The sequence below is a fragment of the Myripristis murdjan genome, chromosome 16, assembly GCF_902150065.1.
Source record: "Myripristis murdjan chromosome 16, fMyrMur1.1, whole genome shotgun sequence".
Taxonomy (NCBI): domain Eukaryota; kingdom Metazoa; phylum Chordata; class Actinopteri; order Holocentriformes; family Holocentridae; genus Myripristis; species Myripristis murdjan.
Window position 1 is genome coordinate 31,559,129 of NC_043995.1, and position 17,972 is coordinate 31,577,100.

The following is a 17,972-nucleotide window of genomic DNA, read 5'->3' on the forward strand; positions in this document are numbered from 1 at the left end:
TATTATCATCAGTATTAGTACTATGATTAATACACTGAACTGCTTAGAATCTGAAATATTTCAATGGCACCAACAATGTCCTAAATGGTGCTCCTTTTCAGCCGGTGGAACTGTCCCTCGAACACAGGAGCCTTATTGAGGAACCACAAACTGTGACCCCTGTTTGGACCGGAGGAACCAGTCCTTCTTTTTGCCCTGAGGGTTGAGATCCTGACCCATAAAGCGGTCCCTGTGACCCAGGTGGCAACCCATGTCCCCCAGGATCACTGGGGTTGAATGGAGCGCTTAAAATCCCTTATTTAACTCCCTACACTGCAAAGACATCTGCAATATCAAGTTAATTTAGTACTGAGTCTTCAAAACTTAATTTTAACCAATTAAAAAAATATATAATATTTATACTTGTTCCCAGAAAACTCTTCTGAATCTTCTGAAACAAGTGAAACTGTATTGGACACAAGTGGGGATATCTCATCCTACTGGCACATTGGGCAAAAAAATAAGACTTTAACAATGAATATGAGAGTAAATGTTAAAATGGAGACTTAATTCTTAATTGTATTTTTTTTTCTCCATTATAAAGTCATTCAAGGGTCTCAGTGATGATGATGATGATGATGATGATGTGGTTCTGACCTCTGACTTCCTCGACATTAACTGCGTACAACGCCAGTGTTCTAGGAATCAAAGCTTATTCCATAGATGACCTCACTGTAAGTCACTCTACATAAGAGCGTCCGCTACATGCCCCAAATGGAAATGTAAGCAGAGTTACGTCGTCCATTAGCTAAACAAATCTGAGGTAAACAGCAAACATCCTAATGACTCTTCCAGCTCCGAGTTGCTGCCTTTAAGCCGCAGCATTCCATGAGTGTGAGGACAGGAAACCGCCTGGGAAATTACCATCCGACACCAGAGAAAAAAAATCTGGTAAATTTAGTCTGCGGCTGGTAAGTTAGTCTACACTAACAGGTAATTAATCCCCAGTTGGACGTCTGGAATACAGTATGGGAGAGTTTTGTTTGAAAATGGAGCGTCTGCTTCAAAAAAAAAAAAAAACCTGTTCTTTAATTAGTTACACAGTATGTCAAACACATGATGGTTAGCATGTATGTGTTGAGATGGCGTCCCGAGGGGCAGCCACGGTGCTCTTATGAAGAAGAACCAGGAGCGCTTTTATTTCCTGTGACAACCATGAAATTAAGTTTTTTTTTAAAAGATCACTTCGGTGATTTAGGTACTCGGTTGACAGAATGAGAGGCGGAATGTTGTTATATAACCCAAACAATCAATTTCAGGTAACTTCAAGCCCTAAATCAGGAAGAAGTGATTCGGAAATGAACTCCTCTGATAGGGATACAATGATATTTCGATTCTGTGCTTGGAAATTTAAGTACTGACAGATACTGATCCATTAATTTCAACAGCTTGGACCATTGCTTTTGGATAGGTAGACAAAAAAACGATATAAAAATTTGACTTTGGTTCCATAGTCACCAATCCTGTGAGTGCCCAGGGCCCTGAAGGTGGAGTTGGGGCCAAGCATTAAATTAAAGTATTAAAACATCCTCATTAGCTGTTTCACAGTACAGCGTGTTGGACTTCAGTGTTATGAAGGCATGACTGACTGAAAGTAACTGTGGCACTGCCCCAGGTACAATGTGGCACTTGACTCCAGAGTTATTAAATAAAACCTTTGTCAACTGTCCTAATGCATGGCACGAACAGATGTCAGGGTTTGGGGATTTCCATTCCCACTAGCGTCAGCCAAACCAAAGGCCCATTCACATCCAAATCGATCAGTATTAAGATAACTATAAACTATAACAATGCATTAGTGAATGTGCAAAGTGTCAAGCATGTCTGTGATCACTTCTTCTGCAAAGGAAGCATCATGCCAGTGAGCTACCTTTGTTTCTTAAAACTTATTTTATCAAATTAAAATGTTAATCATTGTCTCTGCATCCAAAATACCCTGAGATAAAAGGAAAAATACACAATTTCTCTTTCACTGCATTCATTCTGGATGTTTCTGTAACAATTACTGTATTAGGAACACAGACACTCTAGATAATGAGAATAATTTAAAACTTTTTGTAGTTGCCGTTCTAATGTGAATGTACCGACAATGTACCTGCATGGTCCTTCTATCTGTAAGGTGCTTCAGATAACAGTGTATGTTTTTTTTTTAACTGACCTAGTTTATGACGTGCTGTAACCTACTATAAATCCTGTGCCTGTGCCCGATGCTGGCATACCACTAAGTCTGTTCCTGCTGAAGTTGAGAGTCTCGCTATCACTTCAGAGCCCAGTTAAAAAATTCAGCAGTCCTGGTTGCCAGCTGACCTCTGTCCTCAGGGCAGGAGAGAAGGCGGCGGGCGCTGGATAGCGTTCAGCCATCACCGTCACCGCTGACACCCAGGCAGTGAGTTTTACATGCTGTTGGGAAGACTGCACACTTTATACCGGTGGCTCTTGGCCACATGCCATCATGATTCAAGAGAAAGGCTCCAACTGATGCTTAATTTCACTGTCAATCAATCTAATGATCTTGATTAACTGATTAATCATTTAGTCTTATAAAGATTCTCATGGGAAGTTAGCAGTGAAGGATCTTAGTGAAGCTGTAATCGGCTTTTTTTTTACTTGATAAATGACTAAATCAATTAATTCTCAAAACCTGAACTGACTAATTTTTAGGCAGGATATAAAACGACGACCTCTACACCAGCTCATTTCATGTATCAGTTCTCCCCTGTCTGACTGAAGGTATGCTAATCAGTGAAACTGGTGAGCACATCATCTGGGACTGGCCTGCTAACTCCAAAAATTATCTATCAATCTATCTATCGATATGTATCTATTTATATATATTTGTTTTTGAGATGTGGGGCATAAATAAACTTGCCCGGCCAAACCCCTAACCCTGGCCGTGTTAGTGCCTTGCTCTGCTGCTTCACCACATAGCACCACAGGAGAAACTGTGGCCCTGGGGAGAGAAACCTGGGCCAGGTGACACCCAACCCCTGCAAATGTCCGAGGTGTCAAACGGAGAGTCTGACACACAATAGGGCCTAATCATGGAGCTGTGAAAAGGAAACCAGCGAGGACGGGGATCGGGTAGCCGAGCGGTAACTACACACCGCAAAGCCGGGTGCAAACCAGTGAGGGGAAGGTGGCCATGGAGGCGCGAAGTCGGCGCTTGGGTTACACAGAAAAACTGAGTCACAGTGACAGGAAGCGCGGCATTTCGTGCGGGATCATCCCTCCAAGAGCTGGAACAGGGAGAGTGTGCGCTAAGTGACAGCTACTTCATTGCATTTTTAAATAGCCGGCCATGAATAATTGAACCGGGCGCCATACAAAGAAGGTGGCTATTGATCCCTGGGGAGAGAAGCATGATACCGCTTGGACGAAGACACTTTCTTTTCAGCTGGCGTGACACCTTAGCTGGCAGAGCAGCACATGGCGACATGAAGGCAGGGAGGTGTCATTAGGGCTCAGGTGAAAAGAGACGGCTCGCTCTCGGTGAGTGAAAAGACCAGCGGAACTCAAGACGGAGCCTTAATTGACGGTGCGGGTTCAATCCGGCTAATTGACAGTAAAACAAAGAGCGGTGGTGCACAAACGTCAGTCAATACAAGTTTCCACCGAGCGGAGAGCGGAGGAGAGAAAACATTTGCACTGTTTCCACTGAACCCTGAGACCTTCCATTCGAAAATTAAAATTCTGTTTTTGAGAGCCTTCGTTTTCCCTGCACTTGAAATACACACCTGCGGGGGAGAAACTCCATCAAGTGACACTGAAACTGGATTCCTGAATTATTTACTGCTCCAGTTTGGCATGTTTGGTTGATTTGTGGTACTTCATGTTTCCACGCTAACTGTAATTTCTCCAAGCTCCAGCAGCTGAGCACAAGGACTTGTATTCACGTATTCTTTGAGATTTGTCAGGAAGTAATTAATGCAGTCATTCCTGATTACTGGTTCGCCCAGCCTCGATAAAAAAAAACTGTGATGTGTCTTTACACAATGTTTGCCAAACCAATGCTTTTTTTTGGCACAATCGTAAATATGAAGACCTCTTGATGATCAGGTTGTTAAATGAAGATGTGGTCAGTGACAACATCAGCACTTCAGATATTGCATTTTCTTGAATCCCTTTTTTCCCCCTTTCCTAAACAGATTAAAGCAGATAAAGATCACAAAAAAAGAGGGGTGATGACCGAGGTCGCATCTGACTCCAGGACATCATGGATATGTGATATGTGGCCCCCTATTCAAGGCCATTCTGTAATGGCATTACTGCACAACGGTAAACATCAGTTTGTGATGAATGTACTGACTTGTGTTTATTGGGCCTGAACAATAATTTTTTTGTGAAATTCCTTCATGTTTCAAATTCAGAAATGATCAAGTAATTTTATCTCTTTAGGAAGCCTGTTGCTGGCCACAAGCTTGAAATCTAACCAGCTGAACTTCACAATGTCCACCTTCCCCTATTAATTCCTCCTGAGTGACTGGCACAACTTAACAGCTGTGTTTTTACCCCCCATGCTATTCCAGACATTTAATGCAACTCCCAGACTTCATTAATTAGATTACTTTTCCATTCAATTCCAGACTTTCCAGATAAATGTAGGAACTCTAGCTGGTGATGTGAGTGAATTACGCCAGCCAGCATCACGGTATAAACATCCAAGGCATGCGGGCCTTAGCGGAGCTATTACAAACTCCATTTGTTTTCCAGTGACAATCACGGATCAACCACAAACCATTAATGTGTAAAAGGGAGCGCATTCCTCCCCGATACGGCAGACCTATCACCTGTTGCCTCTGGCAGGATTACGCACGACTGTTTCCAGCTTTCCCATGTTTTGCAATTGTCTGTGTAGTCACCACCTCCCCCTCACCTCAATCAGTCGCCCTCGCCAGATGATATCTAGGAGGCTGTAAACATGATTCTCTGAAGCTCTGCAACACAAAGGCTGTTCAGGAGGACTGCCTGCTATTGCATCGGAGCTATACGTGAGTAAGCACTCAGTCACGGAGCAGGAAGAAAGGCATACCTATAGAGCGACAGTGTAAGCGGTCTTTAAAACCAGCATAGTAATTTTCACTTTCCGCGCAGCGAGACGGTCGGCCCCCTCTGGCTCTTTGAATCACAGAGTGGCGTCACTCCTGGGGCAGGAGGAGACGCTGGCAGCCAAACAACAGCAGCCGACAGCGGCCGCAGCAGAGGGAGCGGCGGGACGACAATACGCAAGGCTGCGGCGCACACACACACAAAAACAACATGCACAGGCAAAAACAAAAAAAAGCTGCAAAGCCAACACATACGTTTGTTTGAACAGGCAAATACGTGAATAAGAAAGACAGACACACAAATCCACATGTACATGCAAAGACACAGGCAGAAATATTTATACACACACACACACACACAGAATGACGTAGGGGGGAATATGAGGATAGGTCAACTATGGCCTCCAGTTAGTGATTATTATAAATCATTGTTCCAAATCATTTTTTGTTTTTGATAGATTTCATTGTCACAGAACTTTAATAAAAGTTTTAATTTACTACATATGATGTATAGTGTAAAACTGGGCATAAACCTTCACGTTGGACTGAGAAAGAGAGTTAAACTCCATGAATAATAGGTGGAGTTTACTCTCTGCTACTAGAAAAGACAAAACAGACACACATGCACGCGCACACACACACGCACACACACAAATCTGTCCTCCATGCCCATGAGGTGTCCCACTCTCCATGAGGAGCGCAGGCCAGACGGAAGTGAGCCCTCTGTTATTTGGACTGAGTGCTGTCATTAATTCTGTCTGCATCAAACGCAGCACATGTTATTTACACTGAAGACCACAATCTGGCTTTGCAGGGGAGGAGAGAAGGGGGTGGCGGGGTGTACAGTCATCCATCCGTAGTGACTTCTGAATCCAAAAAAAAAAAAGAAAGGCTTCACCCCTTTCAAGCCTCCTACGCTTTTTCCGTCTCAAAATGCGCCAGGCTTTCCCCAGACGTCGAGTTTCTGCACTTGGTTTTGGGTCGTGTTTAGTCTTGTCACAAAAACGGGCAAACAAAGCGCAGGATTTTCTCCTGAGCAGCAAAATAAGCTCTGCAGGATTCCTACGCATTTTCCATTTTGAAACTTTTCTTTGTCCAGACTCTTGAGGGGATTTGATAGGTTGAGGTTGGCTTGTTGCTGATGCCTGCTGATAGCGTCCGGGCAGGATGACTGTCACCTCCGCTCTTTCTCTGAGTAACCAAAGATTATTTTAGGTTGACTGCAGCTGCGTTTGGCACTTCTGCCCGAGTCAAATTTCCCCTAAACAAAGTATATTTTATCTTATCTTTTGACAACAAATGTCAAATCACCAACTTGCACTGAGTCATACGTGTATTACAACAACAATTTTTTTTTATCTCCAAACTTTTTGTGTAATTCCCAAATTTGTTTTGTCATATGGTATGAAAAAAAAAAAAAATCAACGGCCAGATTTACCAGATTTACAACTAACCCTAACCCCCCGGTCCTGTGCACAAGCATAGATATTTGTCTATTTCAGACATCAAACGATCTTTGTCCAGAATCACTGATGACACCTTTACGTTATTCAGTGTCATCAGCGTTTTTTTTGTTTTTTTTTTTACTCATTTTAAGAAAAACATGAAAAATGAGACTATATAACTTATTGAGATGTTTTTGAAGTGTATTGTTCACACCTGACCTTTTGTTTCATCCTTGTAAAGTACTAAATGTAAAAAATGTGCTATTAATCGTCTTTTCAAGATGAGGAGAAGCTGAAATTCTGTTGCCATACTTTTCCAGACATTCCTTAGTTATATAACACTGTTGGGCCCAAAAAATAAATAAAATTTTAAAACATATATACATATCTATCTATAGATATTTAGATATATATATATACTTATCTGTAAAACACAAGATTTTCAGGAATGACTGCTTGTTTTCTCATTGTTTTTGAAATGAGACAGTGGGGTTTTAACAAGCTTTGATGCTCCAGTGGTCATGAAACTAACTCCACTCATAAATGGCAATGAAACTTTCAATTCAGCTAAGAAAAAAAAAAGAGAAACACCCAAAATTTCAGTGTGGGTTTTTTTTTTTTTTTTTACCCCCAAACAGCAATATGGTGTGAGTTTTACAGCTGCAACAAGTGCATGTCTGAGTGGGCGAGTCACGCTGGGTGAGACGGCGTGTTTCAAACTCACTACTTTAAGAGCACGTTTTATTACCAGCAAAAACACAAAAATGTTTTCGCCAGGGCGCAAAACGGGTTATTTGCGCGCAGAAGATTTAAGAGCAAAAAAACAAAGCATTTATGAGCTTTTATACTTCCACGCAGGCAGCTGGTGTTGACAGTGATTGACAGGCGCTCCGCCGCCCTCACTGTTACACAAATGTAAACGCAGCCATATGGTAAAGGCCAGTGCATCATGCTAGAACAGCTGACGCGGCCATGACACGTACACCATCACGGAGGTGGGAAATTACTGGCACCAGATATGATGATGGAAAATTCTGTCTGTGGTCGGTGTGTTGGTCTAATGTCGCAGGCGTTTTGGCAGGTAACCAACTGGTTACCAACTGGAAATGGCTGGTGAGTTTGGTCAAAAGGTGAACAAAACAAATTCATACCATACAACTGCATCAACGTTTTCCCAAACAGAGTTTACATAAACATAGAACTGTTTCAAAAGATTAAAATCCACTCCCTCATCTAAAGCCAACAGTAGCTTTGACAATAATAAGCTGCTCTGTTTTCTTGTATAATTTCGCCTCACTTGTCCTGACAAGTCCTCCGTTTCTAATTCCTGCAGAGAAGCGGCGCGGGGCCTTTCTGTTTGCTGTGACATGAGATCAAGGCTGAGCGCACCTTCATTCAGCTACCAGACTCAGAGCTGTCAACACATTTCAACAGCGAGACTCACACTTTTCACAAACTTAATTTCTTGATGGGATTGGAGGAGACTGGCAGGTGTCCAGCGTGATTTATACTGACAGCAGCTTGTTAAGAAGACTGTCAGCAAGGCTTTATCAGGCTGTAGAGGACGATTATTCCTCACAGCGCCAACCTACACAACTCATTTAATAAAAACAATACTTCATAATGTTTCCCAGGCTTTCTGTGCAATGCCCAAAACTATTTCAAACCCTGGAAATGATCAGATCCGCTCTCCACGCTTTTCCAGGCCCGCCTGACCAGCGCAGGACTCCTGTACACTTGACTCAAACATGCTGTTTTTCTCCGACTGTCTGGCTTGCGGCATGTTAATGTTTTCCAGGCAAGAATCAGGCGCTTATTCACCCCCCACCCCCATCCTTTTCTTCTTTTTTCCCCCTCTGAGGGACTTTCACCTGAGTCAGGGTAAAGCAACGGAGCCGGGATGTTCCCGTGCCCACGCCTCCTGCTCCGGGACTGAACCCTGAGCCTGCCCTGCCTCGCTCTCTGGTTCAGCAGCATCCAGAACAACAACCTGGGAAAAGTCGTAGGTGTCAAATACGCAGGAGCAGATGAATAACGCTCCAAAAAAATGTCAAAGGGGAGCAGCAACACTTGTCATGTCTCGGAACGGGCTGCGTTACCTTGCTTGACTCATTTTAAGGAATACTTGGACAAGGCAGCAGCATTAAAAAAAAAAAAAATGAAGAAAGAAAAAAGAAAGACAGAGAGAACAACAAAATAATGAAAAGCTGTAGATAAGCAACACATGCAGACAGCACACAAGTAGGAGTGCAGAGCTTATGAGACACGCAGGAGAGCATGAATAATCGTGAACAATGAAAAAACAAAAAGATGGTTTCAAGGTGGATATTACATCAGACATGATGGTGATGTGGATTAGTGGTTTGGTTTATAAACTGAGATAACACAAGACTTTAGTCATTTGAAGTTGTAGATAAGAAGGAGAGGACTTTCACCGTTTCATCAGCTAAACACATTAAAACAGACTCCACATGATGACTGATTAACTGAGAGACTAACTTGCTGGATGCAGACAGATTATCCAACACTTGGCTGGTGGTGGTTTCTCTCCTGACGTCAGACCTCCAGAGGAGGGTTACAACAAAATCCTCTAACGCCTCCTAGTGGACTCACAGTGCAGCTGCAGCTCCATCAAAAGAGATTGTTTCAAAAAGACTGTAAAAACAAATAATAGGAAAAAAAAATATCTGCCATCCCAGCTGCCATCCAAGAGGGATTCAAAGAATTAAGTGACACACTCTCAAAAAAAACAGTCACAAGTAGCCAAATATCAGCAGCAATATCCGACCAATATTGAAGCTCATATTAAATTGGTCCCTCCCTATTGCTAATGCACAAACATCTGTGCCAGGAGTTTTCAAACTTTCTCATGTTCTGGACCCCAAAGTTGACTTTCAATAAGCCGTGGCGCCCACTGTAAGAGATTTCACCCTAAAGGGACATGGGGTGTGCGCCTCAGCCATTTGATACACATCTCAATACATGATCAATGATGCGACGCACCTCGATACATGTTAAGCAACTCATTGTTTGGTATGATTGGATTCAGCTGTTTCATGATGTGCTAGGATGCAAAGCCACACACTGAATCTTCACATTTTGAGTCTACTAATGTTAGACTTCTAGTACTTCTGCTATTTGCCTCATGAAGAAATCCTAATAGATTTTCTGAATCAAATCACAGAGTTAGAGTTAGAGTTAGAGTTAGAAGGAAGGGCTGGTGTTAACATCTTAAATATGTTATTCATACTTTAAAACAATTCACCGTTTATGATGCATTTTTGCAGCGAGACACAATAACGTGTTTTATAGGAAGAGTGCTGTGACTTTGATAATAGAGCCTGGCCGTGCAGAGGAAAAGGGCGTGGAGGAACATTTTGATGGCACCACCCTGCAGGTGGTGTCGCTCGCTCACCCAAAGTGACTCCACGAGCTCTTTGGATGTGTGTCTGGAGTTCAGCGGTGCTACCTGCGTGTTTCCCTGCTGCCCATTTCACTTATAAAACCCCAACTTATTCCACAGTTGTGATTTTGAATGCTCAGTTGTGCACCATAAGTTTCTCCACTGTCTGCCAACATCTTTGAGAAAATGAAGGAGGAAGAAAATGACTGTAATTTGCTAACTGCATTTTTCACATGTTTTTGAAAGTAATTTAATAATTTAATAAGTGAATTGATGCAGGTTTCAAAGGGCCAAATTGTTTAGATGTCGTCCTTTAACAGCTACAAATTCCTGCATTATTAAACCAGAAAGAAGAAAACGCTAAAATTATGCTTCATGCATTTTCTGCATCGTAACAGTTTCTAGTGGATTAAATTACTATGAAATGAACGGATTCCTCATTTTGCTGAGGACCACCCCGGAAGCCTCTGGGACTCCCAGGAGTCCAGGGACCGCACCTCACTTTGAGAAACTCCAGTTTATGCTAATGAGCCATTTGTTTTTCTGTCTTGAGGACTGCAGTCCCATGACGCCAGACCTATGAAACTTCAACGCCTCATCAACTCCTGTTTGAAGTCATGCCTACTTCACACTCTGCACTCTTTCATGTGCAAACTTCTGCCGCTGCCTCACCGCGTTCCCCTGGCAGCAGAAACACCTGCTAGTATATATATATATATGTGTGTGTGTGTGTGTGTGTGTGTGTGTACCTGGTATATCCTGAAGGGGATGTACCGAAAACCTCCCTCCTCGGTGGGATACTCCATCAGTTTCCTGTTCATGGCCCAGAACTGGTCAAACTTATCTGCAGCAACAAGAGCAATACACACACACACACACACACATACATACACACACACACACACACACACAAGAACTGAAAACTGAAAACTCTCACAGTCCATTTTCTCTCTCTCAGATGAAAGTTTGAGCGTCTGCTTCGCTCTCCCTCTCTCTGTTTCTGGTCTCTTTTGGATGTGAAAGTCAAATAAGGAGGGCTTGGCTCTGCTTTGGAGGGCTCGTGTGTGTGTGTGTGTGTGTGGTTGTGTGTGTGTGTGTGAGAGAGAGTGTGTGAGAGTGTGATGTCTCTTTTTCTACTTGTTATCTGTAACAAACAGACTAAATCTACTGCTGCTTCACTTATGCTGATCTGATGCTTTAATGTACTTTGTTTATTGTGATTATGTTTAGTGTTTATGTTTATGTTTTTTGTGTTTAGTGTTTTCATTGCCTCTTCTTCTTCTGTCTCTGCCTCTCAGGTTTTTGTTTGATTAAGATGTGAAACTCTGAACTGTTTAAACTCTTTCTCTGTCTCTGTTTCAGGTCTGTTTTAGACGTGAAAAACGTCAGTGCTTCAGGTTTTAGTTTCGGTGGAAAATGAAAGAGAGATGAACAGCTGATGTTGTTGATACCAAACCCTTAAGTGTCTTCTGAAAATCCTTTAAAGATAAAAAAAAAAAAAAAACACTGTCAGCGCCAGATGTGCAGCACACAGCTCCGACCGGGCGCCCCCCCCAACCGCCCCCTCGCCCAACACCCCGTTACATCGCTATTAGCTCCGCCCACACACTGCGTATCGATCAGAGTGAGCAGCCAACAGGAGCTGAGTTGAACAGAATGGGAAGTCGGGGGGTTTTTTGGAGACTTCATAGGCTTATTCTTGTGAGCTGAGATCTTGTGTGTGTGTGTGTGTGTGTGTGTGTGTGTGTGTCTCACCGTTCTGCAGGCCCATCCACAGCTGCTTGTGGTCTTTCTTCTGCATGTCGTTGATCACTTGGCTCTTGTGCTTCAGGGCGTCCGCCTCCTTGATGCTCGACATGAAGTGAGCCTCGATTACAGAGTTGGACGGGCAGTGGAGCAGGTCGCGCTCCGGAAAGTCCTGATCAACACACACACACACACACACACACACACACACACACACAGTTAGGTTAGATTCACACTGATGTCTTTTAGCCACAAGGAGGACTCACAAGGAGCAAAACAATTAGAAAGCATTAAAAACATACTTTACACACACTAAGGCTGCAACTAATTACTATTTTCACTAAATAATTAATTGTCATCCAGCATTTAATGAAACTAACTTCTTTAAAACTTCAGAGGTTAAATATACTTCAGTGCAAAAACTGCAAAAATAACAGTTATCATATTACCAGACTCATGGGGATTGCACACACTGACACAAATATTAAAGTGAAACATCCAACACCATTAAGAATAATGCCATAAAATAACAAGCCTCCATTAAATACCTCGATATTTGAAATTATTGGATACGGGCCTATGCCTATAGGTTAATCTTGTAATTCATAAAATTTCAAAATAATAAAGTCACACAGGAAGTGATCAGAGTACAAAGTGATGTCATCAAATTGCTTCTGTGGTCTGACCAGCAGCCAAAAAAAAAAATTATTAATTTTATAAAAGATATGGACATCAAAGGAATACAGTCATCTTAGTGAAGCTGAGATCGGAGAGTGCTTTGGGTTTTCACCTCATAAATTACTAAAACCATCACTCGTTTAAATCAATGAAACACACACACACACACACACTACCTTAAAGTGCACAGTGATGCTCCAGGGCAGGGCAGTGTTGGAGGCGTGCAGGTCAAACAGCACTCCGATGGGATAGTGCCTGGAAGCAGGAAGCAGCAAACAGGACATGATGTCATTCACTCACAGCTCAAACATCACAGCTGACGTTGGGTTCCTGTTAGTTGTGGGTTTTTTTTTTTACTTAAATATGACAGGTAACCTCTGATTACCCTCTGATTCAGCAGTGAAACTGCCAAGCTCAGTGTGTGTTAAATGTCATTGGTGGGGGTTACAATTAGAGCGGGAAAAACTTGACACAGTCAGTGGAAATATTTAATGTAACACAGGAGAGCTGAGATCACTTACCTATAATTAATGATAAATCATTAAAAGGTGGATTATCAAAAAGTAGAACTTATTGTTTTGTTCCAAATAATTTCTCTCTCTCTGCTATGTGTCTCACTCTCTCTGTTCCTCCTCCTCTCTCTTTCAGTTCTTAGTTCTCATGACCGAGTTGTGAGCATAACTGCAGTTGTTGTAGCTGCAGAAACAATGCTGTTTTGTCTCTGACAGAAAACAATGTGTTTTCAATGGAACTGAAGTCACTGAAAGAGAAAGACCTGCCAGTAAGGAGTCCATGAAGGACTACTCACTAACCATGACTTGGGCATACTTTAAATAAAAAAAATATATGATAATTGTCAATAATTTTGTGCCAATATCTAAAACTTTAAAAATTGTATTTTGCTGTGTAAAAGCCATAAAAGCCCTGAGGACTTTCAGTACTGACTCTGATGCTGCTGCAGTACTCAGCTATTGCAACACCTTACTATCAATAATCACAGCAGGTGTAACTGCTGAAACACACACCAGCACACCTGCACAGCGAACACTTCACCATCTGTGATGCAACGCTGACACCTTGTGGTTGAACTTAGTGACTGCATGCTATCAAAAAAGGAGTTATCTGAGGTCAGACAAATCAGGAAAAAACAGCATGAGTGTTAAAAATCCCCAGATACCCCCTCTCCCAGCAAACACACACACACACACACACACACACACACATATAGAAGTGATTCCCTCTCCATGTTATCTTTTTCAAGTATTACAATTCAGCAGGAGAATCGAACATAACGTCAACCATAATAGAAAATAAATTACATCTGTTGAACAGTTCATTCTGAATTTTTAAAACTGAGGCTGACAAAATTACATGACATCCCATGACTTGCCTGAGTTGTTTATAATCAAATTTCCTGACTCTCCCTGTGTGGAAAAAACTTTTTTAAACTCTATGACTTTCCAGAACGGGAACTCTGAACGCATGCTTTCTTCCCAGTTTCCCCCAGGGGGAAATTAAAAAAAAAAAAAAAAAAACTTCATAATCTATCGTCTGTCGATCTCTCTCACCATTTGAGCGGCGTCCCCTCGTACTCGAACCACATCTCCTCCACGTCCTCAGCCTTCATCACCTTGAGGAAGTGCTTCTTCACCTTGTCTGTGACCAAGGTCAGGTAGCTCACCCTGGGTAACAGCAGCTAGGAGGAGACACCTTGTTAGAACAGGACCATTTTTTTGTGCCAGACAGAATGGGAAATAAGGTCACGTTCAACACTGGAAAAAAAGAGAAAATAAAGTGCTGACCTATAAGAATCATTGTTAATCTGAACACAAATTTTTGAATTCAGTCTGGTCTTAAATCGCAGTGTGACGAACAGTTCTTGTCACATTTTTGTCATTTCATTTTAATTTAGTCTAGTTAGTGATGAGACGAAATCTCTGATAGTATTAATTTACTCTGCAATATTTTAAGTTCTATTTATACATCTAACACTTGCTTTATTGCTTTCTTGTATTACTCATGACACTCTCTGAGGCTTTTAACAATCACAGATTTGCAAATTTGAGGAAATGTTTAATAATAAAGATAATAAGGATCTCTATTTTCCGTTCATGCGATGATGCCAGCTGCAGGTGTGTTCAGGAGTTAAGTTTGTGTTTGTGCTCACATAGAAGGGCTCGGCCTCTCTCTCAGTGACTTCATCCTGGTGCAGAGTGAAGCAGGTGGGAATCCGGCCAAACCACACGTCTCTCAGCACGTCCTTGTCATCTGCCATGCTGATGTTTCTCCCAGTGGCACATACAGAGGGATTCCCCAGCTACACAGCCTCAAGTCTGGAGGCTGCGGGCTTCCTGGTGGGGAAAGTAGGATTAGCAAGTAAACACTACCACTGGGACGATGTACTTATCTCCTGATTCAATACTATCATGTCCCCCAGTTTGTGTCTGTAAAGTTTCATGATGCTGTGATTCTCCTAGAGGTCACTAGAGGTCATTTTCTACAGCGACGTCCAGTTTGACAAAATGCTCTGCCTGCAGTGAAACGGCTGCTATGGAGGCCAACATCATCACACAGGAATCAAATGTGGCTCATGGAATCCACAAGAGTCTCAGCTTTCCAGTCAAAGCCAACTGATGCAGCTCCAAGACTGTTTAGGCCCCAGTCTGCACAAACACACCATTTTACAACAGGCCACAAGAACACATGTGGACTGCAGGCTTTGGGGCCCAAACTGCATGGGATTAGCAGAAGGTGGGCGTGTCTGCAAAGGGGAGAGCCGTGGCTGCCCAGAGAACCCATTTTCATTCACACATCTGGAGGTCAGAGGTCAAGGGACCCCGCTGGAAACAGACATGCCAGTTTTTCCCTCAACAAAATTTAGCTGAAGTTTGGAGCGATATTAAGCCTCCTTGGTGACAACCTAGTATGGCACACTTTCAGTATTTAGCACTTAAAAAAATCAAAAGAAGGATGGTGATACTTAAGTGAAGTGAGTTTTCGACACCCTCATCGAAAACCTCAACATCTACATGGTGATGATACCGTAGGGAAGACACACAAGATATTTTACACAAACAATCATCCGTAATTTGGATAAGAGCTCCAAGCACATATGGTAGGCAAAGACATTAACAGCCACAACTAGTCTGACAAGTTCAGAAAACTCTTTGCATCCTATTACGGTGATGTAGGCATTAATACCTGGAAGACAACACTGACGCCATATCATCATGTTATTATATACAAAATCCCAGACAATACCTAATAATTAGATGAGAGATGATTAGAAGGTGGTTAGATATGTGTTTTTATAGGTGAGCTGCAGCAAACAATAATATTTTATGCCCTGATTTTAATTTAGCTAACTGTTGCCTCATAAGGTAGTACAGTACATCAGAGAGGTATGTAGGCCAAAGAGCATTTAGTGCTTTGTCGACAAGTAATATGATTTTAAAGTCTCGGGAAACCAATGCACTGATCTGAGACTCGGTGTGATGTGTTCCACTTTCTAGGTGTTCAGTGAGGACAACATTACAACAGTCAGCAGAGAAACCTAGCATCAGGTCAACTTTTACCCACCAAACAACCCCAAATTATCAAATTATATCGAAACGGTCCAGCAACAGATAAGCCACCCCCTTCATTTAGCTTAAGTTGGGCAATGGCAAAGCTAGGAGAGTCTTTACTAGCCCTGTCAAGCAGATGTCATTCATTTCTGGTTATAAAACGAAGCCTGTAAAAGTGAAGACTCTGTCTGGTTGATTTTCTAACGTGCGCCTATGAAGACACCATCAAAATAGCCAAGCCTGTTGAAAATAAGACACATGAGCATCATTTTGAGACAGAAATCCTTTGATTCTTGCAATGCTTTGAGGTGTTAGTCGGCTGGCTTTGACATTGTCTTTATGTGACTGTTAAAAATTTTGCTACGAATCCATGACAACACTAAGATATCTGACCTGATTTGTTCATTTTAGTGTCATTTTAGTGTATTCAATGTGAGCACTGACTTTCAATCGTTCTTCTTTGGGGATGAAAACTATTATTTGATTTTTTTTTTTTTTTCTGTTTTCTGTTATGTAGGATTTATGATTTTATGATTTATGATTTTATTTTACGGGCAGTGCATTTTACATTATTTTATTTTTTTACATTATTTTATTCTATTAAAATTATAATTGTATTATTATTTTATTTTTATTTTATTATTTTATTTTAATATTTTTATATATTTTATTTATTCTATCCTATTTTGTTTTATTATTTTATTATTATTATTATTATTATTTACTTTATCTGATTGTATTTTAATTGATCTTATTTTATTTTATCGTGTTATCCTACTGTGTTTTTTACCTTTTTATTCTGCTTTTGTTGTGTTATTTTGTGGTGTTTTATCTTGCTGTGCAGCACTTTGGAAAACCTTGGGTTTGTTAAATTGTGCTATATAAATCAAGTGGATTGGATTGGATTGGATTATCATTTCTAGAAAATACTTTATAAGGTGCAACATAGACCCGTGTAGTGCTATACAGACAGGTAATAAGATTTTCAAGTCTATTCTTCTGACACACAGGAAGCCAGTGCAGTGATTTGAGCTGCTGTGATGTGCTCCACTTTCTTGGTGTTCAGTGAGGACAACATTACAACAGTCAGCAGAGAAACCGTGCATCAGGTCAACTTTTACCCACCAAACAACCCCAAATTATCAAATTATAACGAAACGGTCCAGCAACAGATAAGCCACCGCCTTCATTTAGCTTAAGCTGGGCAATGGCAAAGCTAGGAGAGGCTTTACTAGCCCTGTCAAGGCGGTTATCATTCATTTCTGGTTATAAAACGAAGCCTGTAAAAGTGCAAATACTTCCAAAGTAACTCCCTGCCTCGACGAGCTGCGCAATGCTAAAACACTGACGTTAGCTTGGCGGCTAGCTAGGCTAACTTAGCAAGTGGAAGCGAGCCGAGGGAGACGTTAAAGAGGCAGCAAACGGCCGGGTTTGTCGCCCTGTGCTGCGGCGGAACACACACGGCGCTTCCGTGCAACAAGCAGAGGTGAAATCATTTTGGAAAATCTTACTTTTGTCGAGGTTTTTAGCGGCTAGCTTTGCCTGGAGGGCCGCGGCAGTCGGAGTGAGTGTGTTGTGTTGTCATCGCCTCCTGTCACCGAGCGGAAAACCACCGCCGGGCGAAACAGCGACGCCCACCGGCCACTGTAAGAACTGCAACTACCACATCAGATAGATAGATAGATAGATAGATAGATAGATAGATAGATAGATAGATAGATAGATAGATAGATAGATAGATGGATAGATAGATAGATAGATAGATAGATAGGTAGGTAGGTAGATACTTTATTCATCCCCCAGGAAATTCACATTTTCTTCAGCAGTATCCACAGATTACAGATTAAGTAATTAAAAAAAAATAGAAATAAAGAATAAGATCTAAGTATAACAGAATAAGAATAACCTAACAACAGAACAACAGAATAACCTAAGTACAACCCAGTGTGCAAAAAGCAATGTGCAACAGAAAAAACAGAAAAAACTGTGTGCATGGGAATGTGCATAGAGGTAGGTCAATGTGCAAATTTAGAAGAATGTGCAAATTTAG

General features: G+C 41.7%; 1 protein-coding gene across 1 annotated transcript in view; it reads right to left on the reverse strand.

Annotated features, from left to right (window-relative positions):
• The window catches only part of atg5 (ATG5 autophagy related 5 homolog (S. cerevisiae)), a 34,159-nt gene extending 16,624 nt beyond the window's left edge, over nt 1-17,535 (reverse strand). Inside the window, exons 1-6 of the mRNA XM_030073255.1 lie at nt 17,434-17,535; nt 14,524-14,707; nt 13,925-14,052; nt 12,533-12,611; nt 11,688-11,850; nt 10,682-10,776 (exon numbers count right to left, since the gene is read on the reverse strand). Coding sequence (XP_029929115.1) covers nt 10,682-10,776; nt 11,688-11,850; nt 12,533-12,611; nt 13,925-14,052; nt 14,524-14,631 — 573 coding nt within the window. The 5' untranslated portion in view covers nt 14,632-14,707; nt 17,434-17,535. The remainder of the gene's footprint in view (nt 1-10,681; nt 10,777-11,687; nt 11,851-12,532; nt 12,612-13,924; nt 14,053-14,523; nt 14,708-17,433) is intronic.
• Nucleotides 17,536-17,972: the final 437 nt, after the last annotated feature.